At 40.0% G+C, this 26,633-nt stretch overlaps 1 protein-coding gene across 1 annotated transcript; it reads right to left on the bottom strand.

Moving 5' to 3' along the window:
- Positions 1-202: 202 nt before the first annotated feature.
- Positions 203-23,471, bottom strand: RpL11 (ribosomal protein L11). The gene is made up of 5 exons (XM_070083143.1): positions 23,419-23,471; positions 21,870-21,985; positions 1,092-1,241; positions 488-635; positions 203-365 (listed from the first exon to the last, which is right to left on the bottom strand). Exons 2-5 carry the CDS (start codon positions 21,978-21,980, stop codon positions 235-237), a joined length of 540 nt encoding a protein of 179 aa, XP_069939244.1. The 5' UTR covers positions 21,981-21,985; positions 23,419-23,471; the 3' UTR covers positions 203-234.
- Positions 23,472-26,633: the final 3,162 nt, after the last annotated feature.

Below are 26,633 nucleotides of genomic sequence, written 5' to 3'. Positions count from 1 at the left end.
AGGTTTGCATCCAAGCACTCAAAATTATATGGCTAAGAGCTTTTCACAAGCATCAAGACACTTGCCTGGAAAGGCAGTGCCTGCAGAATTAGAGGGAGGGTAGTCAGATTTGATCCAAGGAAAAAAGGTGTAAGCTTATATTAGATCATGGACCTCCCATTTTTTTAAAGCAGCATAATAAACATGTTAAAAAAAAAACTAGTTTTTATTCTTCATTTTTACTAAATACATGATTTACTTCTTTTTGCCTGGCAGAATAATACCCTCATATTTGGTCTGGAACCACTTGATTGCATCCTCCTTGACCAGACAGTGCTGTGGCCCAATCTTGCCTGGATTCCGGCGTCGCTTTGCTACCCGGTATCCTGGAATAGATGCATAACTGGCTGTTACAATTCAGTATCAAATATGGCACTGTAATTTTTTATACCAATACTGAACACAACACCTCTGAAAGAAAAAAAAATTGAGTAAATGTTAATTTTACCTGGTCGCTGAAGCACAACAAAGAAGTCCAAACCAAAGATCCCAATGGCAGGATCATATTTAATACCCAAGTCAATATGCTCCTGAATACCAAACCCAAAGTTGCCATTCTGGGAGAAGTTGTCACGACGTAGCTCATATTCACGGACCTGTGGTTTAGGGTTATAGTTTAATTAGTTGCATTAGTGTCCTTTTACTTAACATAACAGTTTAATTATGTATGTGATGTCTAACATATTTTCTGTGACAATACCCATACCTTTAAAGATCAGTGGGAAATGTTACAGCTCAGGGAATTGCTGTTATTCAAAACCAGAATGTTACTGATGTTAATATTTTGATTAAAAATATGCCAATTTTTTGACTGCAATTTAATACAATATAGAAATAATTGTATTAAAAGTTAACCCTGAATACTTACTGTATTTTTAATCACTGTAGGAGAGAGACTGACAGTGAGAGGAAAGCACCAAACACTGCTAATTATTTCTCCAACCTTATCTTACACATCTACTCCATATACAGTGCACATATTGCTAAATGTGCACTTTCATGAGAATGTGTACACACAATTTCTCATTTTAATGACATTATTGGTACTATACCTTTAATCCTTTTTCTAAAATCTCTTCTGCCTTGGGTCCTCTGACTGTGCAGTGGACTGCTATCTTCTCATTACGGCGGATGCCAAAGGAGCGCACAGTATAGCGTGCCTTGGAGAACACTGGCTTCTGACCAGTCAAAGATTCCAGCACCTAATATTAATGAGAAAACACATTACATTTGTACTTCAATTGAAATTCAAGAACATTTTCAAGCTTTCTTTAATACAAAAGGAGAGTGAGCATGAAAAATATTCCTTAGCCTTAGTCATGTTTATCCTTAACTTTCCTACTGAACCAAAGGAGCATATTCTACTTTAGATGTAGGCTTATCACCTTTTACAAAGCTAAAACTGATTTGTCTAACAAGGTCTATGCCTACCCTCATTCTTATTTTTCCAAATATAATTTTTGCACTAGAATAAAATGTTTTTTGTTTTTTTTTTAAATTAGTAAGGTAATCATGAGGTAGCTTCTAAAGAGAACAAAGGTGGTGGTTTTTGACAAAAGGACAAAATAAATTTCAAAGACTGTAAGAAGGCATCCCTCATTTCTCATTCAGACTATTAACCCTTTGAGGGTCGACAGGCCCCCTCCGAAACTCGTTCTCAGGGTCGGCCAAATTTAAAAAAAAAAAATTATTTTCTCTTATGAAAAGATAGAGAATCTTTTCCCGATCATAAAGACACCAAAAGTTTGAAATTTGATAGAAAACTTACGGAATTATGCTCTCGCAAAGTTAGCGGTCTCGGCGATGTTTACGCATCGGCGTTTTTGCCCACTTTGAGCCCCATTTTCGGCCAATTTCACTGTACTAGTCGACAAAAAACATGAATATTTCGCTAGAACTCCATTTTTTCTATCGAATGGGTGCAAGAAACCACCCATTTATGAAATTCAACTATCCAGTACAGTGGTCAGAATTTAGCAATTTTGCCAATTTCACACAAATTTCAAAAGATGCCAATTTCCGAATAGGGTCCAGAATAAACAAGACATTCCTGGCACTAAAATGACATTTCCTCTAGTCATTAGTCACGTCTCAAGGCTCCTCTTATATTCTTTTGCTTTCCACTTTGAATTTTTATTTTCACAAAAAATATAAGATTTACTGTTATGCAGACTACTGCATTAGTGTAAAAAATGGTATAAATATTATTGGTGCACTTGTGAAAGAATATTAGACTCACCAGTTGACGTGTATTGCACGCTTGGCACGATTTGTTTACTTTTGAAGTTTGGTAAAAATCGAACATTTCTGCTACTTTGAGCTCAATTTCAAGGCACCTTTCATTGTAAAACCAGTCAAAATCATCTTAATTTCTGTAATATGTCTTCCATTCTATAAAATGAGACCAAGAAAACTAGAATACAACAATAAATACCATACGAAAATACACTGCAAAGTCGCTGATTTATTAAAAAAAAAATGGTCAAAGTTTTTTTTTTCTCATTATACACTGTGTGCTGCAGGATTTTTGTTAGACTGTGCACACTGACCACATAGACCCATTCTTTCATATGAAGGCCTACCAGCTTTCTCCCACTAGATTTGAGGCCGCTAGAATTTATGAGTACTAGTACGTCAAAAACCCCTACGCGTAAGACGTACTAGTACGACCAAAACCCTCAAAGGGTTAAAGCAAATATCTTCTCATTCATCCTTTTTTTTAGCAACACCACCCATATCCCACTAGGGAAGGGGGACTCAGAGAAGTCGAAACATTCACAAGCAGCCAGTCTTTAGCAGTCTTGCCACTATGTACCTCAAACAGCCATACGTAACGTATACTAATCTATTCTTACATCACCTATGCTATTTGTTCCTGGTCATCAACTACAGCATATCACCTAAGGCCAATAACTTAACAAAAAAGCAGCTGTGAAAATGATTATCCAGTCTAATACCAGGAAACAAACTCCCCACTCTTCAAAAGATGAAACATGCTTAATATACATAAAATTTACTCATACTACAATGCATACTACATATACTGGACAATCAATTTTAAATTAATCCTACCCTTAAACTCTTTCTTGATAGCTGCAACAGAACTCATAGGCATAATACCAGACACAAAATCCTCTATGATATTCCCCATATACCTTTGAAGAGTTTCGAGAGTTTCACTACTCTTACAGCCCGGCCAAGGGCCAAGCTAGTCTGGTGCTTGCCTGGTCAACCAGGCTGTTGTTGCCTGATACCCATATCCATCATAGCCTGGTTGATCTGGCACCTCGTGAAGATACTTGTCCAGTTTCCTCTTAAAGGTTTCTTCACTTGTTCTGGCCGTGTTTCTGGTATCTTATGGTAAGATCCCAGATGTTGAGTGTTCCCTTATTGTCCCCACCACACCCCTGCTTCTCACTGGGTTTATTTTACACTTCCTCCCATATCTCTAACTCCGACTCAACCTTGGTAAAAACACATTGTGTACATAAGGACCTAAAATCTGTAACACACTGCCTGAAGATTCCAGAGGCTCCCTATCTACCAACCACTTGAAAGCTACTGTTAAAAAGCTCCTTAATGCGATTCTAACAATTTATGCTACACCAATTCTGAAACTGTGTCTTTCATCCAATACTGTCCCTGTTCTTGCCATCCTTCCTTCAACTCTCATTTATTACTAGACAGGCATGTCTCATATTTTGTAACAATTCACGTAACTAGCTTCATCTTTAGTAATTTGTATTAGAATTTTATTTTGAATTACTGAATATTTTTAATATAGTGTAAACTAAGTACAGTAGGGCCCCGCTTTATGGCATTTCGCATCACAGCGTTCCACTAATAGGGACATTTCAAATTATGACCAAAACTCGCTATACGGCCCCCCCCCCCACCTGACTTTCTAATATGGTCAACATACCCCACCCGGTTTGTTTACATTCTCCGTGAGCACAACTCTCCATTATGTCCGGAAAATATCAATTTTTTTCAAGTTACTTCATATTTTATATACAGTGGTCCCTCGATAATCGTCCTTTTCGGAAATCGTCGCGTTATTTTCATCCAAACATTGGCTTGTAAATGGTCAGTTGACTCTCTAATTGTCATTCGTCCTGGACACGTACTCACAGCTCTGAGCCGCCTCGGCCTCCCTTCCCAGCCAGTGTGCCATTGTTTACCAGTGAGTGACGGTCCCCTCACTTGTTCATACGAAATATTTCATAATATTTCATTCATTTTAGTGCTTGCAAGTGCTAAATAAGCTACCATGGCTCCAAAGAAAGCTCCTAGAGCCAAGCCTTTGGTAAAGGTGAGAAATATGATTGAATTTAAAAAAAAAAAACATCACTAAACAATATGAAAGTGGAGTAAGTGTGGCTGAACTGGTCAGGATGTGTAACAAATCCTGCACAACCATATATTCCATCATGGCCAAGAAAAAGGAAATCAAGAAGCTGTTGTTGCAAAGGGGGTAAACATGCTGACAAAAATGAGACCAGTACTTGAAGATGTTGAGAAGTTATTATTGGTGTGGATAAACGAGAAACAATTAGCAGGAGATAGTCTTATGATGTTGATTATTTGTGAAAAGGCTAGGCAGTTGCATGATGATCTGATAAAGAAATTGCCTGCAACGAGTACTGATATTTGTGAATTTAAGGCCAGCAAAGGTTGGTTTGAGAGATTTAAGAACCGTAGTGGCATACACAGTGCAATAAGGCATGGTGAGGCTGCCAGTTCGGACAAAATTGCAGCTACAAAATTCCTAAGTGAATTCAAGGAGTACATATAGGCTGAAGGACTGAAACCTGAACAAGTGTTCAATTGTGACAAAACAGGCCTCTTTTGGAAGAAAATGCCAAAGAGGACCTACATTACTCAGGAGGAAAAGGGACTGCCAGGACACAAGCCTATGAAAGACAGGCTGACGCTCACGTTCTGTGCTAATGCTAGTGGGGATTTCAAAGTGAAGCCGTTACTAGTGTACCATTCTGAAAATCCCAAAGTGTTCAGGAAAAACAATGTTATGAAGAGTAAATTGTGTGTTTTGGAGATCTAATAATAAGGCATGGGTCACGAGGGAAATTTTCGTCGAGTTATTCAATGAAGTCTTTGGCCCTCCTGGAAAAGAAATTGGATCTCAAGTGCTTCCTAGTAATAGACAATGCACCTGCTCATCCTCCAAACTTGGATGACCTAATTCTGCAGGAGTTTGGGTTCATCACAGTAAAGTTCTTGCCCCCAAATGCTACTCCTCTCCTCCAGCCCATGGACCAGCAGGTCATTTCAAACTTTAAAAAACTCGACACCAAAGCAATGTTTCAAAGGTGCTTTAATGTGACCTCAGACACTCACTTGACCCTAAGAGATTTTTGGAAAGAACACTTCAGTATCCTCCATTGCATAAGCCTTATAGGTAAGGCTTGGGAGGGAGTGACTACCAGGACTTTGAACTCTGCTTGGAGAAAATTGTGGCCAGATTGTGTCCACGAGGGATTTTGAAGGGTTTGTGGCTGACCCTGATGAGCCTATGTCAGTTGTGAACTCTATTGTGGCATTGGGGAGTTCCATGGGGTTGGATGCGAGTTTGGAGGATGTGGAAGAGTTGGTGGAGGACCACAATGAAGAGCTAACCACTGAGGAGCTGCAAAAGCTTCAGCAGGAATAGCAACAGATCGCAGCTCAGAATCTTGCTGCAGAGGAGGAAGAGAGATGGAAGGTGCCTTCTTCACAAATTAAGGAGATTTTTGAAATGTGGGGTAGGATGGAAAGATTTATGGAGAAACATCACCCTGAGAAGGATGTTGCAAGCCATATCGGCAACTTGTACAGTGACAGAGTCTTGGCCCATTTTAGGGAAGCTTTAAAGAGACGCCAGAAACAGAGCTTTCTGGACACTTTTTTTGCGAGACAGGACTCCAATGACTCTCAAGCTGGCCCTAGTGGCATTAAGAAACAGAGAGAAGTAACCCCAGAAAAGAACTTGGTACCTGAGGTGTTGATGGAAGGGGATTCCCCTTCCAAACAGTAACTAATCCAATATCTCTCCTCCTCCAGTCTTCCATACGCTAAGAAGAATCGCCAATAAAGGTAAGTGTTATGCTCTTAATGTTTCATTCATCATTTCCCACTGTATTGTTTATGTACTACATCTATATTTCATGTAAAAAAAATTTTTGTTTTAATACTTCTGGGCATCAGGAACGATTAATTGTATTTACATTATTTCTTACGGGGAAAATTTATTAAAAAATCGTCTATTTCGATAATCGTCGCACTTCCAGGAACGTTTTAACAACGATAAACGAGGGACCACTGTGTTCATTTTTTTAGCACGTTGGCCATCTCCCACCGAGGCAGGGTGACCCAAAAAGAAAGGGAAAAAAAATAGTTATAATTATACTTCTGTGTACCTGTATCTAAGTAAATTAACACACTGTGCGGGCGTGCAGGTACAAGTTAAAATCACTGAGCGTCTTATTAGTCTTGAAGATGCCATACTAATAATAATAATAATAAAAATAATAATAATAATAATACTCTGAGGCACATTAAATGTCATATATTAGGTTAATACACACATTTTCATTAATCCATCTATGATACTTTTCAAAACTATATAACAAACACACTACGTAACGTATAAACATACCCCACAGTAGAATAAATTAACATAATTATGAGATGTTTTTCCAGTTTTGTCAGAGGGTTTGGAAGAATAACATTTTCTGTAGTTCAACACCAAAGAAAATTTGTACACAATAGTATTACTGGGGGTAACTGTAGAAAATTATTCCCGTATGCCTTCACTCAGAGTGTTATTTCTTCTAAAAATGGTGTTACACGAGATTTGAAGTGTTGTTCTTTATTTGTTCTTCTGTACCAACGTGGAAACAACTTGCACACAATGTACTGTTTATATTATGGTATGTGTATAATACAAACGTGTATGAACCAGAAGCGTTCGTCTGAGTGTTTACAAACTCCGCGTCCTTGTCCTCTCTTATGTACTCATTCTCTCTCTCTCTCTCTCTCTCGTTTATTCGTTTTATACGTGTGGGTGGGGTGCCTGGCTAGCTTCCATACCTACCACATCTGACTTCTTATAATAAATACTACTCATCTCACCCTACATGAACCCTTTGAGGGTCAGTCACATACATGTACATGTACAGTGGAACCCAGAGTTTCATCCTTAATCCATTCCAGGAGCAAGGACTAAAGTCGAAATGTTCTCAAGTCGAAGCAATATTTCCCATAAGAAATAATGTAAATCCAATTAATTGGTTCCTGCTGTCAGGAGGCATGTTTAACTAGTACTTCAATATGACGCTATTATCAACTCTATGGCTTATCACAATTCATCTAATATGACATAATAAACAATATAAATAACATAAAAACCTGATATACAATCTAGAATGAATAAAATATGTATGTCATTACGTATGTGGTGGCGGCGGAGGACAGTGGTTCCTCCTTCAGATGTGTTAGTATAAGAGAAAACGGAATTTGTGAGGCAAACTGTATTAGATCGCCTCTTTCATAAGAAAACCATAATGTACAAATAAACTGGTGTACGTACACCATTTACATACCTTGCAGAAGATAGGCAGATCAGCTTATGCTGTCAGGAGTTTATTTCGTTTCATCCTTTTTCTATTGCTTAACTGTTACACTCTTAATGCTACACTTTGTCACTGAACTTAACTGCTTTAAACTCCACAACCTATGCCTGTGCTGGCATGCAGGAACAAATTCAAATCACTAAGAGTGCGTTATTAGTCTTGATGATGCCATATTAACAACGATAACAATACAATAATAATCACTAAAGGCGCATTAAAAGTCGTATAAAACGTTAATACAGTGGTCCCTCGCTTTTCGTAGTTCTCAGGAATCATAGATTTCGGAAATCATAGGGATATTTTTGTATAAACATGGGCTTGCTAATCATAGGTTGACTCGCGAATAATAGTTCGTCCGGGACGCGTACGCACGGTGTGAGCCGGGGCGGCCTCCCTACCCAGCCAGTCTGGCATTGTTTACCAGTGAGCGAAGGTCCCCTCATGTGCTCCTACGAAATATTTCATAATATTCCACTCATTTTAGTTTACCTGGAGTTTACCTGGAGAGAGTTCCGGGGATCAACGCCCCCGCGGCCCGGTCTGTGACCAGGCCTCCTGGTGGATCAGAGCCTGATCAACCAGGCTGTTGCTGCTGGCTGCACGCAAACCAACGTACGAGCCACAGCCCGGCTGATCAGGAACTGACTTTAGGTGCTTGTCCAGTGCCAGCTTGAAGACTGCCAGGGGTCTGTTGGTAATCCCCCTTATGTGTGCTGGGAGGCAGTTGAACAGTCTCGGGCCCCTGACACTTATTGTATGGTCTCTTAACGTGCTAGTGACACCCCTGCTTTTCATTGGGGGGATGGTGCATCGTCTGCCAAGTCTTTTGCTTTCGTAGTGAGTGATTTTCGTGTGCAAGTTCGGTACTAGTCCCTCTAGGATTTTCCAGGTGTATATAATCATGTATCTCTCCCTCCTGCGTTCCAGGGAATACAGGTTTAGGAACCTCAAGCGCTCCCAGTAATTGAGGTGTTTTATCTCCGTTATGCGCGCCGTGAAAGTTCTCTGTACATTTTCTAGGTCGGCAATTTCACCTGCCTTGAAAGGTGCTGTTAGTGTGCAGCAATATTCCAGCCTAGATAGAACAAGTGACCTGAAGAGTGTCATCATGGGCTTGGCCTCCCTAGTTTTGAAGGTTCTCATTATCCATCCTGTCATTTTTCTAGCAGATGCGATTGATACAATGTTATGGTCCTTGAAGGTGAGATCCTCCGACATGATCACTCCCAGGTCTTTGACGTTGGTGTTTCGCTCTATTTTGTGGCCAGAATTTGTTTTGTACTCTGATGAAGATTTAATTTCCTCATGTTTACCATATCTGAGTAATTGAAATTTCTCATCGTTGAACTTCATATTGTTTTCTGCAGCCCACTGAAAGATTTGGTTGATGTCCGCCTGGAGCTTTGCAGTGTCTGCAATGGAAGACACTGTCATGCAGATTCGGGTGTCATCTGCAAAGGAAGACACGGTGCTGTGGCTGACATCCTTGTCTATGTCGGATATGAGGATGAGGAACAAGATGGGAGCGAGTACTGTGCCTTGTGGAACAGAGCTTTTCACCGTAGCTGCCTCGGACTTTACTCTGTTGACGACTACTCTCTGTGTTCTGTTAGTGAGGAAATTATAGATCCATCGACCGACTTTTCCTGTTATTCCTTTAGCACGCATTTTGTGCGCTATTACGCCATGGTCACACTTGTCGAAGGCTTTTGCAAAGTCTGTATATATTACATCTGCATTCTTTTTGTCTTCCAGTGCATTTAGGACCTTGTCGTAGTGATCCAACAGTTGAGACAGACAGGAGCGACCTGTTCTAAACCCATGTTGCCCTGGGTTGTGTAACTGATGGGTTTCTAGATGGGTGGTGATCTTGCTTCTTAGGACCCTTTCAAAGATTTTTATGATATGGGATGTTAGTGCTATTGGTCTGTAGTTCTTTGCTGTTGCTTTACTGCCCCCTTTGTGGAGTGGGGCTATGTCTGTTGTTTTTAGTAACTGTGGGACGACCCCCGTGTCCATGCTCCCTCTCCATAGGATGGAAAAGGCTCGTGATAGGGGCTTCTTGCAGTTCTTGATGAACACAGAGTTCCATGAGTCTGGCCCTGGGGCAGAGTGCATGGGCATGTCATTTATCGCCTGTTCGAAGTCACTTGGCGTCAGGATAACATCGGATAGGCTTGTGTTAATCAAATTTTGTGGCTCTCTCATAAAAAATTAATATTGATCTTCGACTCTCAGTCTGGTTAGCGGCTTGCTAAAAACTGAGTCATATTGGGACTTGAGTAGCTCACTCATTTCCTTGCTGTCATCTGTGTAGGACCCATCTTGTTTAAGTAGGGGCCCAATACTGGACGTTGTTCTCGATTTTGATTTGGCATAGGAGAAGAAATACTTTGGGTTTCTTTCGATTTCATTTATGGCTTTTAGTTCTTCCCGCGATTCCTGACTCCTAAAGGATTCTTTTAGCTTAAGTTCGATGCTTGCTATTTCTCTGACCAGTGTCTCCCTACGCATTTCAGATATATTGACCTCTTTTAGCCGCTCTGTTATTCTTTTCCGTCGCCTGTAAAGGGAGCGCCTGTCTCTTTCTATTTTACATCTACTCCTCCTTTTTCTTAGAGGAATAAGCCTTGTGCATACATCGAGTGCCACCGAGTTAATCTGTTCTAGGCATAAGTTGGGGTCTGTGTTGCTTAGTATATCTTCCCAGCTTATATCGGTTAGGACTTGGTTTACTTGGTCCCACTTTATGTTTTTGTTATTGAAGTTGAATTTGGTGAATGCTCCCTCGTGACTAATCTCATTATGTCGGTCTGGGGCTCCGCGCATACATGTCTGAACCTCAATTATGTTGTGATCTGAGTATATTGTTTTTGATATGGTGACATTTCTTATCAGATCATCATTGTTAGTGAAGATGAGGTCTAGTGTATTCTCCAGTCTAGTAGGCTCTATTATTTGCTGGTTTAAATTGAATTTTGTGCAGAGATTTAAAAGCTCGCGTGAGTGTGAGTTTTCATCAGAGCTGCCTCCTGGTGTTATTACTGCAACAATATTATTTGCTATATTCCTCCATTTTAGGTGCCTTAAGTTGAAATCCCCCAGGAGCAAGATGTTGGGTGCAGGAGCTGGAAGATTTTCCAGACAGTGGTCAATTTTTAACAGCTGTTCCTGGAATTGCTGGGATGTTGCATCCGGAGGCTTGTAGACTACCACAATGACTAGGTTTTGGTTCTCGACCTTTACTGCTAAAACTTCCACTACATCATTTGAGGCATTTAGCAGTTCTGTGCAAACAAGTGACTCTGCAATGTACAGGCCAACCCCCTTCCCTTTTGCCTGTTCACTCTGTCACATCTGTATAGGTTGTAACCTGGGATCCATATTTCGTTGTCCAAGTGATCCTTTATGTGGGTCTCAGTGAAAGCCGCGAACATTGCCTTTGCCTCTGCAAGCAGTCCACGGATGAAAGGTATTTTGTTGTTTGTTGCTGGCTTTAGACCCTGTATATTTGCAAAGAAGAATGTTATCGGACTGGTGGTATTGTTGGTACTGGGGGGGGGGGGGGGGGGATTTTTTTTTTTTTTTTCCGGCATTAGTATCTGTATCTGTTGGTTTGGAGTGGAGGCCATCGACTGTGGTTCCACTCCAGGAATGACTGGATTTGGTGTACGATTTCTGCCATTTCCTGCCAGTTTTTTTTTTCCTTCCTGGCACTAAAAAACCTCTCCCTCTTGAGTGGCTGTGGCTACCCAGGTTTTCCCATGGCCTGGATGTTTTGTATCTTTTTGTCCCCTTTAGATGGTATGCCTGGCAATTTAGGTTATAGCACAGTCTTTCCTGTACTGAAGAGGTACACAGTTCAGGGTGAAAAAGCTTACAGGAAGGGAGTTTGCATTTTCCTGTTGTCATATGGGCATGGCATTTTCTAGGGTGGTCATAGTTGCACGTCCCATCTGTTTTTCCAGATTTCCCATGCCAGCAGATACCAAGTGCATAGTATGTGCACAGGCTTGGTTTCCGTTTGCCTTGGGTTTCTGTGACTGTATTCCCTGTTGGTGCATGTTTCCCTGTCTTACTTCTATCCTCCCTAGCACCAACAATGGAGCTCCCACCAGTTGTTTTTGGTAATATATCCTCACTATTGCTAGTGGAGTCCTCTTGTTTGCTATTTCCTGCGGTATTTCTAGTTTGCAATATTGGTTTTATCTTATCTTTGACTACACTTGTTTCCCTACTATGGCTCCTGTCCCCTATGAGGTCATTTATATGTATTCCTTCCTGCGTATAATTCCCGACTACCTGGACAAAATCTCCAGCTTCACCATTACTGTCTCCCAGGACAGCATCTCCAGCTTCACCATTACTGTCTCCCAGGACAGCATCTCCAGCTTCACCACTGTCTTCCAGCTTCACCATTTCTGTCTCCCAGGACAGCACCTCCAGCTTCACCATTACTGTCTCCCAGGACAGCACCTCCAGCTTCACCATTACTGTCTCCTAGGACAGCATCTCCAGCTTCACCATTACTGTCTCCCAGGACAGCACCTCCAGCTTCACCATTACTGTCTCCCAGGACAGCATCTCCAGCTTCACCATTACTGTCTCCCAGGACAGCACTATCAGCCCCACATTTACTGACTACCAGGACATCATCTCCAGCCTTACAGTTTCTGACTACATGGCCAGTATCAAGGGCAGTACCATTCAGCCCAGACTTTTTATGTTCCCATCTGTTGTAGAAAGCTTCCAGGTTTTCTATGAAAGCAGCTTTGATGTTATCCTCTTTTAATACCCTTGTGATTTTAGTCCACAGATTTATCTCATTTGGGCATACCCAAAAACACTTCCCTGTTTTAATACTGCTTGTAGCTAGTTCTGGGATATCTGCACAAGGGGCGTGACACCAATTTCCACAAAAATGACAATTTATCCATGTGGAAGCCCGTTTGTTTGACTGACCACAGACTACACACAGCTTCATAATGATTTGAATGGTTGATTTACTGCAATTTTACTAGCAACCTCTTGAATATTCTATTAATAACCTCCTTAAATGAAGCTCTAGCTATTTGTATTTCTGTTTCTAACTGTTTTTGTATATTGGACAGCTTACCGTGCACGTTCCTGATATATATTTAATGTTTGTGTTTATAAGGGCGCCTACAACCCCATCCGTTTACAGTCTGCTTTATTGTCCAACGAAACCGTTTGAAACCAGTCAAGGGTTCGGTCCAGTCAAGGGTTCGGACCAGTCAAGGGTTCGGACCAGTCGATCTGATCTGATCAGTGGGTCACTTATTTAAAACATACTGGTCGGTGATTTGAGCTAACACATGAAGGATCTACTGGAAATTATCTACCCGAGTAATATGTGATTTGATTGATACAAAAGTATAACTTGCGTGTTGAAGAGCCGGTGACTGCTGGCAGCTCCTACAATGACGAACGGTCGACCTCAATCCTTGTTTATCAATCGCTGTATCTAGCTTTTCTATTTTTTTTTCCGTCTCCACCACAATAAATGCTATATTATCACTATAGTTGACTGGTGGAAATTTTGGAGGAAGGACGCTTTTTCTGGAGTAATAATTGCTTCTCGTTGTGTATATTGCGACCGCTGGTAACTACAGGTTATATGAAATTCACCGTATATGTCTGGTATTTCAAGAAAAAAGAAACTAATGAAAGTCACTCCACTCCACTAAGTACCTTTATAATACTGGTTAGTTGCTACTACAACACTGTATTCTGCTATTCACTGGTATCACTAGATTATATGCGAGTACACTAGCAAGCCAGGAAGATTATTAAAAACAGCTGACCTGTGGTAAGTTTCTGGTGACTTCTGGCACCTGCCTCTATAGGCTTATCACTTCATTTACAAATTCACCTGTTTTCAAATGACACTTTACCTTTATCATCAATATACTAGGGAGCCACTGTAGTATACACTATACACTATGTATACTCAATGTTATCAGGGAGACTTTCTTTCCTCTGACACAAAGTTCAATTATTATTATTTTTTTCACATGGGACACAGGCCTATGATTCCCCTCTGGCAGTAAACTCTGCTAGGTAGTGCACACTAATTCTCCTTTATTGACTCAGTATATAATGTTTTCCGCCCAAGATTGGTTCCAGGCGCTAGAGGGATGTATCGTATAGGATGTATCGTATAGTGCTTGCAATTACTAAAGCTACCATGGCTCCAAAGAAAGCTCCTAGTGCCAAGCCTGTGGTAAAGAAGGTGAGAAATACAATTGAATTTAAGAACAGCAACAGATCGCAGCTCAGAATCTTGCTGCAGAGGAGGTGGAAGAGAGATGGAAGAAGATGCCTTCTTCAGAAATTAAAGAGATTTTTGCTATGTGGGGTAAGATGGAAAGCTTTATGGAGAAACATCACCCTGACAAGGTTGTTGCAAGCCATATTGGCAACATGTACAGTGACAAAGTCTTGGGCCATTTTAGGAAAGTGTTAGAGAGACGCCAGAAACAGAGCTCTATCCACAGTTATTTTGTGAGACAGGACTCCAGTGACTCTCAAGGTGGTCCTAGTGGCATTAAGAAACAGAGAAGAGAAGCAACCCCAGAAAAGCAATTGGTACCTGAGGTGTTGATGGAAGGGGATTCCCCTTCCAAACTGTAAACAATCCAATCTCTCTCCTCCTCCAGTCCCCCATATATAGTGGACCCCCGGATAACGATATTATTTCAATCCAGAAGTCTGTTTGGGTGCCGTTATAGACCAAATTTGTTCCCATAAGAGATATTGTGAATTAGATTAGTCCGTTTCAGACCCCCAAAAATACACCTACAAAAGCACTTACAAAAATACACTTACATAATTGGTGGAGTTGGGAGCTGATCGTTATGCGGGGGTCCACTGTACTAAGAAGAATCTCCAATAAAAGTAAGTGTTATGCTGTTAATGTTTCATTCATCATTTCCCATTGTATTGTTTATGTACTACATCTACATTTCATGTAAAAAATTTTTTTGTTTTAATACTTCTGGGTGTCAGGAACGGATTAATTGTATTTACATTATTTCGTATGGGGAAAATTGATTCGCAAATCGAAGATTTCGATAATAGTAGCAACTCCAGGAATGGATTAACTACGAAAAACGAGGGACCACTGTATACTGCTAACAACACCTGGTTTGTTTACAAAACTCAGCGAACCTTCTACACACTCACGTACTCATCTTGTTTACTCACCTGTCACTCTACATTAAGATTACAATTACTTTAAAGTAATGAGTGTGCTGTATATGCATTTTATAGCTCTAGGACACTTTAAATGCCTAGTATATAATGTGTGAGTGGAGTAGCCAGATGGGGGTTACATACCTACCACACTTTCATACATACCTACCTTACTATTCACCTTGCACCCTATATTAAGACCATTAAGATTATAAATATCTTGAGGTAAGTAATCAGTGTACCGTATATGCATTTTATCGCTCTAGGGCAATTTAAATGTCTAGTATATAATGTAACGTTCACTCGAGGAGAAAGAAACAAAGGCAGACTGACTCACGACGGCTCTGCAGGGAGGCGGACAGGTCTGGTATACGCGGCACAAAACACGGGGCACAGTGCAAAACTTGGGACAAAATTTAGCCGAAAAAACGGTTCTAAACACAAAGCGTACGATACTCAGGGTGGACAAAACTCAGGGTTCCACTGTACACCTTAACAGTCAGGGTCAGTCACGTACTTATATGCCAAAATTCTAGCGCCATCAAATCTGGTGGAAGAAAGTTGGTAGGCCTACATATGAAAGAATGGGTCTCCATGCTCAGTGCGTGCATATAAAAAAAAAATCCTGCAGCACACAGTGCACGAGAAAAAAAAAGCTCGCCATTTTCTATTTAACCCTTTCAAGGTTTTGGCCGTACTAGTACTCAAATTCTAGCGCCTTCAAATCTAGTGAGAGAAAGCTGGTAGGCCTACATATGAAAGAATGGGTCTATGTGGTCAGTGTGCACAGTATAAAAAAAAAATCCTGAAGCACAGTGTGTAATAAGAAAAAAAAAACTTTGACCGCGTTTTTGGATTAAAACAGCGACTTTGCACTGTATTTTTGTATGGTATTTATTGTTGTATTCTAGTTTTCCTGGTCTCAATGTATAGAATGGAAGACATATTACAGAAACTGAGATGATTTTGACTGGTTTTACAATGAAAAAAAAGTACATTGAAATTGAACTCAAACAGCAGAAATGTTCGATTTTTAGCAAAGTTCAAAAGTAAACAAATCATGCTAAGCGTCCAATACACATCAACTGGTGAGTCTAACATTCTTTCACAAGTGCGCCGATATTATTCATACCATTTCTACACTAATGCAGTAGTCTGCATAACAGTAAATCTTCTATTTTTTGTGAGAATAAAAATTCAAAATAGAAAGCAAAAGAATGTAAGAGGGGCATGGGGATGTGACTAATGAACAGAGGAAATGTTATTTTAGTGCCAGGAATGTCTTTCTTGTTTATTCTGGACCCTATTTGGAAATTGGCATCTTTTGAAATTTGTGTGAAATTGGCAAAATTGCTAAGTTCTGACCACTGTATTGGATAGTTGAAATCAGTAAATTGGTGGTTTCTTGTACTCATTTGATAGAAAAAATGGAGTTCTAGCGAAAGTTATGATTTTTGTCGACTAGTACATTGGAATTGGCCGAAAATAGGGCTCAAAGTGGGCAAAATTGCCGATGCGTAAACATCGTCGAGACCGCTAACTTTGCGAGAACATAATTCCGCAAGTTTTTGGTGTCATTATGATCAGGAAAAGATTCTCTATCTTTTCATAAGAAAAAATAATTTTTTTTTTAAAATTGGGAGACCCTGAGAACAAGTCTCTGAGAGGGCCTGTGGACCCCGAAAGGGTTAAAACAGCTATTTTGCAGTGTATTTCTGTACGGTATTTATGGTTGTATTCTCATTTTCTTGGTCTCATTTGATAGAATGGAAGATATGTCACAGAAATGGAGATGATTTTGATTGGTTTCACGTTGAAAAGTACCTTGAAATAGAGTTCAAAGTAGCAGAAATGTTCAATTTTTGCTAATATTCGAGAATAAACAAATCATGCCACATGTCCAATACACATCAACTGGCGAGTCTAATTCTTTCACAAGTGTGCTATTATTTATACCATTTTTACAATAATGCAGTAGTCTGCATAACAGTAACTCTTCTACTTTTTTGTGAAAATAAAAATTCAAAATGGAAAGCAAGAGTAATATAATAGGGGCCTGGAGATGTGACTAATGAATGGAGATAATGTTATTTTAGTGTCAGGAAAGTGTCTTGTTTATTCTGGACCCTATTTTGAAATTGGCATCTTTTGAAAATTGTGTGAAATTGGTCAAATTGCAAATTTCTGACCATTTTATTAGGTAGTTGAAATCGGTAAGTGGGCGGTTTTTTGTACTCAATCGATAGAATAAATAGAGTTCTAGCGAAATAGCTATGATTTTAGTCGACCGGAACATTGGAAGTGGCCAGGGCTCAAGGTGGGTGAAATTGCCAATGTGTAAACATCGTTGAGACTGTTAACTTCACGAGAGCATAATTCAGTAAGCTTTCCATCAAATTTCAAACTTTTGCTGTCATTACCATCGGGAAAAGATTCTCTATCATTTCATAATAATTTTTTTTTTTTTAATTTTTGACCCTGAGTGGGAGTTCAGGATTGAGGGACTCAACCCTCAAAGGGTTAAGACTACAAATATTTTAAAGTAAGTAACGAGTGTACTAAATGTGTATTTTTTTTTTTAACCCTTGACTGCAGCAACCCCAAATCCTGAGGCGTCTCCTGGTGTCGCAAAATTTCTGGGGGGAAAAAAAATCTTATGAAATGATAGAGAATCTTTTCCCGATTGTAATGACACCAAAAGAACGAAATTTGATGGAAAACTGATGGAATTACGCTCTCACGAAGTTAGCGACCTCGGCGATATTTACAAATCAGCGATTTCACCCACTTTGAGCCCTATTTTCAGCTAATTCCATTGTTCCAGTTGACCAAACTCATAGCTATCTATTTAGAACTCCATTTTTGAGTACAAGAAACTGCCCATTTACCGATTTCAACTACCCAATAACGTGGTCAGAAATTTGCAATTTGGCTAATTTCACGAAAATTAAAAAAAAAATGACAATTTCAAAATAGGGTCCAGAATGAACAATGCAGACATTCCTGGCTCTAAAATAACATTTTCTTTGTTCATCAGTCACGTCTCCAGGCCCCTCTGATATTAATCTTCCTTTCCATTTTGAATTTTTATTCAAACAAAAAATAGAAGAGTTACTGTTATGCAGACTACTGCAATATTGTAATAATTGTATAAATAATGTCAACCCATTCATGACAGCATATTAGAATGGCTACCTGGACATTTATTGGAAAATGACATCATTTGTTTACTTTTGAACATCAGCAACAATCAAACATCCCCCTACTTTGAGCTCCATTTCGTGGTTCTTTTCATAGTAAAACCAATCAAAATCACCTCTATTTCTATAATATGTTCTCCATTCTATCAAATGAGACCAAGAAAACGAGAATACGTACAGCCATAAATACTACACGAAAATATTGTAGACCACAAAGTCGGCATTTTAATTAAAAAAATGGTATTTTTTTTTTTATTATGCACTGAGTGCTGCAGGATTTTTATATGGTGCACACTGACCACACAGACCCATTCTCTCACATGTGGGCCTACCAGCTTTCTCCTGCTTGATTTGAAGCCGCTAGAATTTACTAGTACAGTGGACCCCCGCATAACGATTACCTCCGAATGCGACCAATTATGTAAGTGTATTTATGTGAGTGCATTTGTACGTGTATGTTTGGGGGTCTGAAATGGACTAATCTACTTCACAATATTTCTTATGGGAACAAATTCGGTCAGTACTGGCACCAGAACATACTTCTGGAGTGAAAAAATATCGTTAACCGGGGGTCCACTGTATATATATGTCAAAAACGGTGGCTCATAAGACATGTATATACGACCAAAACAGTCCAAGGGTTAATGTCTAGTTCTATTGCTAACTTAATATATGTTAGTGTAAACTTATCTAGAATTAACATGCATTGATAAGTGGAAAAAAAAAGGGCATTCCACTTTACGACGATTTCCGCTTTACGGCAGTAGCCTGGAACCTAACCTGCTGTATAAGTGGTGCCCTACTGCAACACAAATGGATTAATGAAAATGTCCATATTAACATAATATACGACATTTAATGTGTCCCAGTACAGTAGGGCCCCGCTTTACAGCAATCTGCTAATATGGATACTTCAAATTATGACCGAAACTTGCTATATGCCTCCCCCCACCTGACTAATATGGATACTGCGCCCCACCCCGGTTTGTTTACTTTCTCCGTGAGCATCACGTCTCTCCATTATGTGTGGAAACTTTCCAAAATTTCAAGTGCTTTAAAGTTATTTCATGTTTTATATATATGTACTCTGATAATTATACTTGTGTGTACCTGTACCTAAATAAACTTACAAACTGTGCTGGCATGCAGATACATATTAAAATCACTAAGTGTCTTATTAATGTTGAGGATGTCATATTAACCCTTTGACTGTTACGGTCGTATATACTAGTACCACCCGACTTATGACCTGTGTGACATACGACCACTCAACTTACGACCATGTGTCTGGCAGCAGGGCTACCAGACACGCAGTCAGACAGCAGGGCTGCCAGACGCGCAGTCAGACAGCAGGGCTGCCAGACGCGCAGTCAGACAGCAGGGCTGCCAGACGAGCAGTCAGACAGCAGGGCTGCCAGACGCGCAGTCAGACAGCATGGCTGCCAGACGCGCAGTCAGACAGCAGGGCTGCCAGACGCGCAGTCAGACAGCAGGGCTGCCAGACGCGCAGACAGACAGCAGGGCTGCCAGACGCGCAGTCAGACAGCAGGGCTGCCAGAAGCAGTCAGACAGCAGGGCTGCCAGACGCACAGTCAGACAGCGGTATAATGTGATCCTTAATTGGGGAATCCCGCCTACCAGTGACTATCCCCTCGTCTGCTACCCATCCCTATCCACCTGGCGTTAGTATATAAGTGCAAGTCTCCTTGCCACTGCTCCAGAATCTTCAAGACTACGGTGCTCTTCACACCAACTCCAAGGCTGAGGGACTGACTACCTCATCTTTTGTATATAATAGCTCTACTGTCTTCAGATTATGTCCTAGAATTTGTATTGATAAAGCCACATACCCAGATGTTACACATGTGTCAGTGTGCACTGATATTATATATATATAATTTTTTACAATAATGCAGTAATCTGCATAACAGTAAATCTTCTATTTTTTTCGTGTGTGAATAAAAATTCAAAATAGAAAGCAAGAGTAATATAAGAGGAGCCTGGAGACATGACTAATGAACAGAGAAAATGTTATATTAGTGCCAGGAATGTCTGCATTGTTTATTCTGGACCCTATTTTAAAATTGGCATTTTTTAATTTGTGTGAAATTGGCCAAATTGCCAATTTCTAACCACTTTATTGGGTAGTTGAAATCAATAAATGGACGATTTCTTGTACTCAATCAATAGAACAAATGGAGTTCTAAAGAAATAGCCAAGTTTGGTCGATTGGAACAATGGAATTGGCCGAAAATAGGGCTCAAAGTGGGCAAAATCGCTGAGATCGCTAACTTCGCAAGAGCGTAATTCCATAAGTTTTCCATCAAATTTCTTACTTTTGGTGTCATTACCACCGGGAAAAGATGCTCTATCATTTCATTAGAATTTTTTTCCCGAATATTTTGCAACAGACATTTCATGATTTTGGGTCACAACAGTCAAAAGGTTAATAATGATAATAATAATACACAATAATAATCACTCTGAGGCACAATATATGTCGTGTATTATGTTTATATAAACATTTTCATTAATCTATGATATTTTTTCAAAATATAATAAACATGCTACATAACATATAAACATGATAAATACACCCTACAGTACAATAAATTAACATAAATATGAGATGCTAGGTGTAGATGAATGTGTATTAACAAAAACCAGATGCTGTCTGTTTACATCCTTCATGACTCCCCTCTTTCATTTACCAGCTCTCTCTCGTTTGTTCATTTTTATATCGTTTACTCACCTCTCGCCCTACATTAAAACTACAAAATATTCTGAAGTAATGAGTATGCTGTATATGCATTTAATCAGGGAGCTTTAAATGCCATAGTATATTACGTGTGGGTGGGGTGGCCTGGCTGGCTACCATACCTCCTACACCTGACTTCCCACACAATAAAATACTACTCACCTCTCACCCTACATTAAGACTACAAATATTTTAAGGTAGGCAATGAGTGTACTGTGCGTGTGTTTTACTTTTTGTTTTTAATGCCTAGTTCTATTGATAACTTAATATGTGTTAGTGTAAACTTATCTAGCATTTATAAGTGAAAAAAAAAGGGGCATTCCACTTTTTGGTGGTAGCCTGAAACCTAACCTGCCGTATAAGTGGGACCCTACTGTATTAGTATTATTATTTTTATGGCATCAAGACTAGGGAGTCGCCTTTAGTGACTTTAATATGTACCTGCATACTAGCACAGTGTGTAAGTTTACTTACATACAGGTACACAAGTATAATTATCAAAGCATATATAAAATATGCAATAACTTTAAAACACTTGAAATTATGAAAAGTTTATAGGCATATTGGAGATGCAGAGGCGGTATTAGCAAGTCAGGTGGGGGGGGGGGGGGAGACAGCCGTACGAGTTTTGGTCATAATTTGAAATGTTCATATTAGCAAAACACCGTAAAGCGGGTCCCTACTATATGTACTCCAATAAATTTGGTGATTTAATAAACTATAGGATTTACCCCTAAGTTATATGTAATAAATTTCAAAATTTCACTCATGTTTTCAACAAAAAGTCAAGCATTTTATTGTAAAAATAATTTTATAGTATTGCAAATTAGATAAAATTTGTAAAACAATATACAATAAGGCTTTCCAGGTTACCAGCAACATCTGGAGTTCCCAGTCACCTATCTTGGTACTAACCAGAACCAACGTTGCTCAACTTCGCTGTTCGAACGGGAAGCGGTGTTTCAACGTGGTAACGATTGTTGGCTCATAACATGAGAAAGCCCTGAAAAAATGTTTAAGGCCCACCTTTGCAGCACGAGTCAGTTTGTCACCAGATTCTCCAACGCAGATATTCAGACACAGCTTACCAATCCGAACCTCTCGGTTCACATTTTTTTGTTTGTCCTTATTAGACATTGCACCTGTAAAGTGAGTGAGTTATTTATATCAGGCATATCCATGAGATACTGTATACACAAAAAACAGATGAGCAAAGCAGGTCTATTGCTTCGTGCTTAACAGGTGTTACTCTCGCCCATCTATTAAGTAATTTTTCTTACTTACTTTTAAGCAACCCAAATTGTCCACTGCACTGACACTACATGGCAAGGTGTTCCCACTCATTTATAACTACAGTGCTGCCAAGCCAGCACTTTCCTATATTATTTCTAAATCTAAATTTAGCAAATTTTTAATGCACTGAATGAAGACCTATACTGTACTGTATCACCCTTATTTTCTCTCTCCCCATTTATAGACTTTCAATGGCAATGATTTCACTGATATTACAAAGTTACCCATCAGTCACTTGGAGAGTTCTTCTATATATAAAGTTGGTAATATTTCACTCAAACAAATCCTAAATTATCTTCTTAGATAATGTGTAGTTATTTATAGTTTTACAACATCACACAAGGCAAGTTCAGTGCATATATAAGCTACCTTCATGTACCTGTGCGACCTGTTCTTAAAGCTACCCAAAGTTCATGGTTCAGTTCAAATTAAATTCTTTATTTCTTTTCAGCAGTACAAAAATAATGTAGTTTGCATGCAATAAAACAATGTTAGGTACAAAAGAAAACCACTAGAATGAAATGTATATTGGGCAGTACATAATACTCATGAGTTTGATTATTATTATTATTATAATCAAGGGGGAAGCGCTAAACCCGGAGGATTACACAGCGCCTGGGGGGGGGGAATGTGGAAGGCATTCAGGCTTAATTCGGGGAACTGGAGCACAGATCCAATTCCCTAAATCAAGAGCCCCTCACCAACATCAAGGAACCTTCCTTGAGGGGAGGAGTTTGATGATTAACTTAACACTTGTGCAACACCTGATTACCTTCACTGTGGAAACTTTTCCCCAACAAGTGACTTCCTCAGTCCAATACTGGGAAGAATTATTATTATTATAATCAAAAAGAAGCGCTAAGCCACAAGGGCTATACAGCGCTGCAGGGCAGGAAGGAAATACTGGGAAGAAGAGTTGAAGATCTGGACTTTGTTCCACTCATCTACAACTATAACCAAACTAGTGCTTTCCAACATCTTTTCTAGAATATTTGAGGCCGTAGATCATGGTAATGAATAAAATATAGTGTATATGGACTTTGGTAACTTTAAAAACATGTTTGGCAGGTCAGCAGCGTTGCTGTTATAAGTGAAGTACACATCCCCAGCTACACGTGTACCACTTGCTTATACCATTTACTTTATAAAACACATTATACATACAATAAAATAATCACTAGATACTGTTCAGGAACTTAGATAACATGTAAAGCATCCATTTAAGACTATACAGCCTTAAAATAGCAATAAAATTGAATAAAACAGCAAGTATAGTTGAGACCTGTGGTGGTGTTGGGCTGGAGAGGAGGAGAGGCACACCAGCTGCTGTTTTCATCACTCTACTACAACAACATATATTCATCTTCTCTATACATATAATAGCCATAAAAAAATAATCCAAATAATTAAAAAAGTTGATAAATTTGTTTCATTGAAGATTTGTTTTAAACTTCAAGAAAACATTAAAATTTAACCTTGCTAACCGATGGTGAGTTTCATACTTCTATCATGACATTGTTACTGACTTTTTACATTCCTTTTATATTATTATTGCTCAGAAATGTAAGCAAGTAAGGTTATTTAGGTACAGCTACACATAAGGATAATTATCATACTTGATTTACAATACCATATTATCAGCCATTCTGAAAAATACGTAATTTATAATTACTTAAAAATATTGGATATTATAAGGACCATAGTGGAAATAACTCACTGTTTGACTTTTTTGTGTTAAACTGGTGGGTCATTTACACAATGTATGATAATTGTACTTATTTGTACCTGTGCCTAAATAAACTTACTTATTATATATAAATAATTCAAATAAGAATATAATCTACATTATAATAATTCTTTGACTGAGCTCACGTCAAATAAATAAGTAAATAGGTAGGTAAACAAAAGTACGTAAACAAAGTGATTAAGTAAATACGTACCTGGAGTTTAACTGAAGAGGGTTTCGGGGGTCAGCGCCCCCGCGGTTCGGTCTGAGACCAGGCCTCGTGGTGGATCAGGGTCTGATCAACCAGGCTGTTACTGCTGGCCACCCGCAAACCGATGTACGAACCACAGCCCGGTAGATCCATCTGGAATTTACCTGGAGAGAGTTCCGGGGGTCAACGCCCCCGCGGCCCGGTCTGTGACCAGGCCTCCTGGTGGATCAGAGCCTGATCAACCAGGCTGTTGCTGCTGGCTGCACGCAAACCAACGTACGAGCCACAGCCCGGCTGGTCAGGAACCGACTTTAGGTGCTTGTCCAGTGCCAGCTTGAAGACTGCCAGGGGTCTGTTGGTAAGCCCCCTTATGTATGCTGGGAGGCAGTTGAACAGTCTCGGGCCCCTGACACTTATTGTATGGTCTCTTAACGTGCTAGTGACACCCCTGCTTTTCATTGGGGGGATGCTGCATCGTCTGCCAAGTCTTTTGCTTTCGTAGTGAGTGATTTTCGTGTGCAAGTTCGGTACTAGTCCCTCTAGGATTTTCCAGGTGTATATAATCATGTATCTCTCCCGCCTGCGTTCCAGGGAATACAGTTTTAGGAACCTCAAGCGCTCCCAGTAATTGAGGTGTTTTATCTCCGTTATGCGCACCGTGAAGGTTCTCTGTACATTTTCTAGGTCAGCAATTTCACCTGCCTTGAAAGGTGCTATTAGTGTGCAGCAATATTCCAGCCTAGATAGAACAAGTGACCTAAAGAGTGTCATCATGGGCTTGGCCTCCCTAGTTTTGAAGGTTCTCATTATCCATCCTGTCATTTTTCTAGCAGATGCGATTGATACAATGTTATGGTCCTTGAAGGTGAGATCCTCCGACATGATCACTCCCAGGTCTTTGACGTTGGTGTTTCGCTCTATTTTGTGGCCAGAATTTGTTTTGTACTCTGATGAAGATTTAATTTCCTCGTGTTTACCATATCTGAGTAATTGAAATTTCTCATCGTTGAACTTCATATTGTTTTCTGCAGCCCACTGAAAGATTCGGTTGATGTCCGCCTGGAGCCTTGCAGTGTCTGCAATGGAAGACACTGTCATGCAGATTCGGGTGTCATCTGCAAAGGAAGACACGGTGCTGTAGCTGACATCCTTGTCTATGTCGGATATGAGGATGAGGAACAAGATGGGAGCGAGTACTGTGCCTTGTGGAACAGAGCTTTTCACCGTAGCTGCCTCGGACGGTGGTCTGGTGGCTAAAACTCCCGATTCACACACGGAGGGCCCGGGTTCGATTCCCGGCGGGTGGAAATTTCGACACGTTTCCTTACACCTAATGTCCTGTTCACCTAGCAGCAAATAGGTACCTGGGTGTTAGTCGACTGGTGTGGGTCGCATCCTGGGGGACAAGATTAAGGACCCCAATGGAAATAAGTTAGACAGTCCTCGATGACGCACTGACTTTCTTGGGTTATCCTGGGTGGCTAACCCTCCGGGGTTAAAAATCCGAACGAAATCTTATCTTATCTTATGACTACTCTCTGTGTTCTGTTAGTGAGGAAATTATAGATCCATCGACCGACTTTTCCTGTTATTCCTTTAGCACGCATTTTGTGCTCTATTACGCCATGGTCACACTTGTCGAAGGCTTTTGCAAAGTCTGTATATATTACATCTGCATTCTTTTTATCTTCTAGTGCATTTAGGACCTTGTCGTAGTGATCCAATAGTTGAGACAGACAGGAGCGACCTGTTCTAAACCCATGTTGCCCTGGGTTGTGTAACTGATGGGTTTCTAGATGGGTGGTGATCTTGCTTCTTAGGACATTTTCAAAGATTTTTATGATATGGGATGTTAGTGCTATCGGTCTGTAGTTCTTTGCTGTTGCTTTGCTGCCCTCTTTGTGGAGTGGGGCTATGTCTGTTGTTTTAGTAACTGTGGGACGACCCCTGTGTCCATGCTCCCTCTCCATAGGATGGAAAAGGCTCGTGATAGGGGCTTCTTGCAGTTCTTGATGAACACAGAGTTCCATGAGTCTGGCCCTGGGGCAGAGTGCATGGGCATGTCATTTATCGCCTGTTCGAAGTCATTTGGCGTCAGGATAACATCGGATAGGCTTGTGTTAACCAAATTTTGTGGCTCTCTCATAAAAAAAATAATTTTGATCTTCGACTCTCAGTCTGGTTAGCGGCTTGCTAAAAACTGAGTCATATTGGGACTTGAGTAGCTCACTCATTTCCTTGCTGTCATCTGTAGGACCCATCTTGTTTAAGTAGGGGCCCAATACTGGACGTTGTTCTCGACTTTGATTTGGCATAGGAGAAGAAATACTTTGGGTTTCTTTCGATTTCATTTATGGCTTTTAGTTCTTCCCGCGATTCCTGACTCCTATAAGATTCCTTTAGCTTGAGTTCGATGCTTGCTATTTCTCTGACCAGTGTCTCCCTACGCATTTCAGATATATTGACCTCTTTTAGCCGCTCTGTTATTCTTTTCCGTCGCCTGTAAAGGGAGCGCCTGTCTCTTTCTATTTTACATCTACTCCTCCTTTTTGTTAGAGGA

This window comes from Cherax quadricarinatus, chromosome 1 (genome assembly GCF_038502225.1).
Source record: "Cherax quadricarinatus isolate ZL_2023a chromosome 1, ASM3850222v1, whole genome shotgun sequence".
Classification (NCBI taxonomy): domain Eukaryota; kingdom Metazoa; phylum Arthropoda; class Malacostraca; order Decapoda; family Parastacidae; genus Cherax; species Cherax quadricarinatus.
This window is presented reverse-complemented; position numbering and strand designations above follow the sequence as displayed.

Excerpts from the sequence above, each read along its gene's own strand:
- RpL11 (XM_070083143.1), bottom strand. The coding sequence starts at position 21,980 with ATGTCTAATAAGGACAAACAAAAAAATGTGAACCGAGAGGTTCGGATT. Across the intron at positions 1,242-21,869 it reads AACTGACTCGTGCTGCAAAG|GTGCTGGAATCTTTGACTGG; the intron begins GTGGGCCTTAAA and ends CATTAATATTAG. Across the intron at positions 636-1,091 it reads TTTTAGAAAAAGGATTAAAG|GTCCGTGAATATGAGCTACG; the intron begins GTATAGTACCAA and ends CCTAAACCACAG.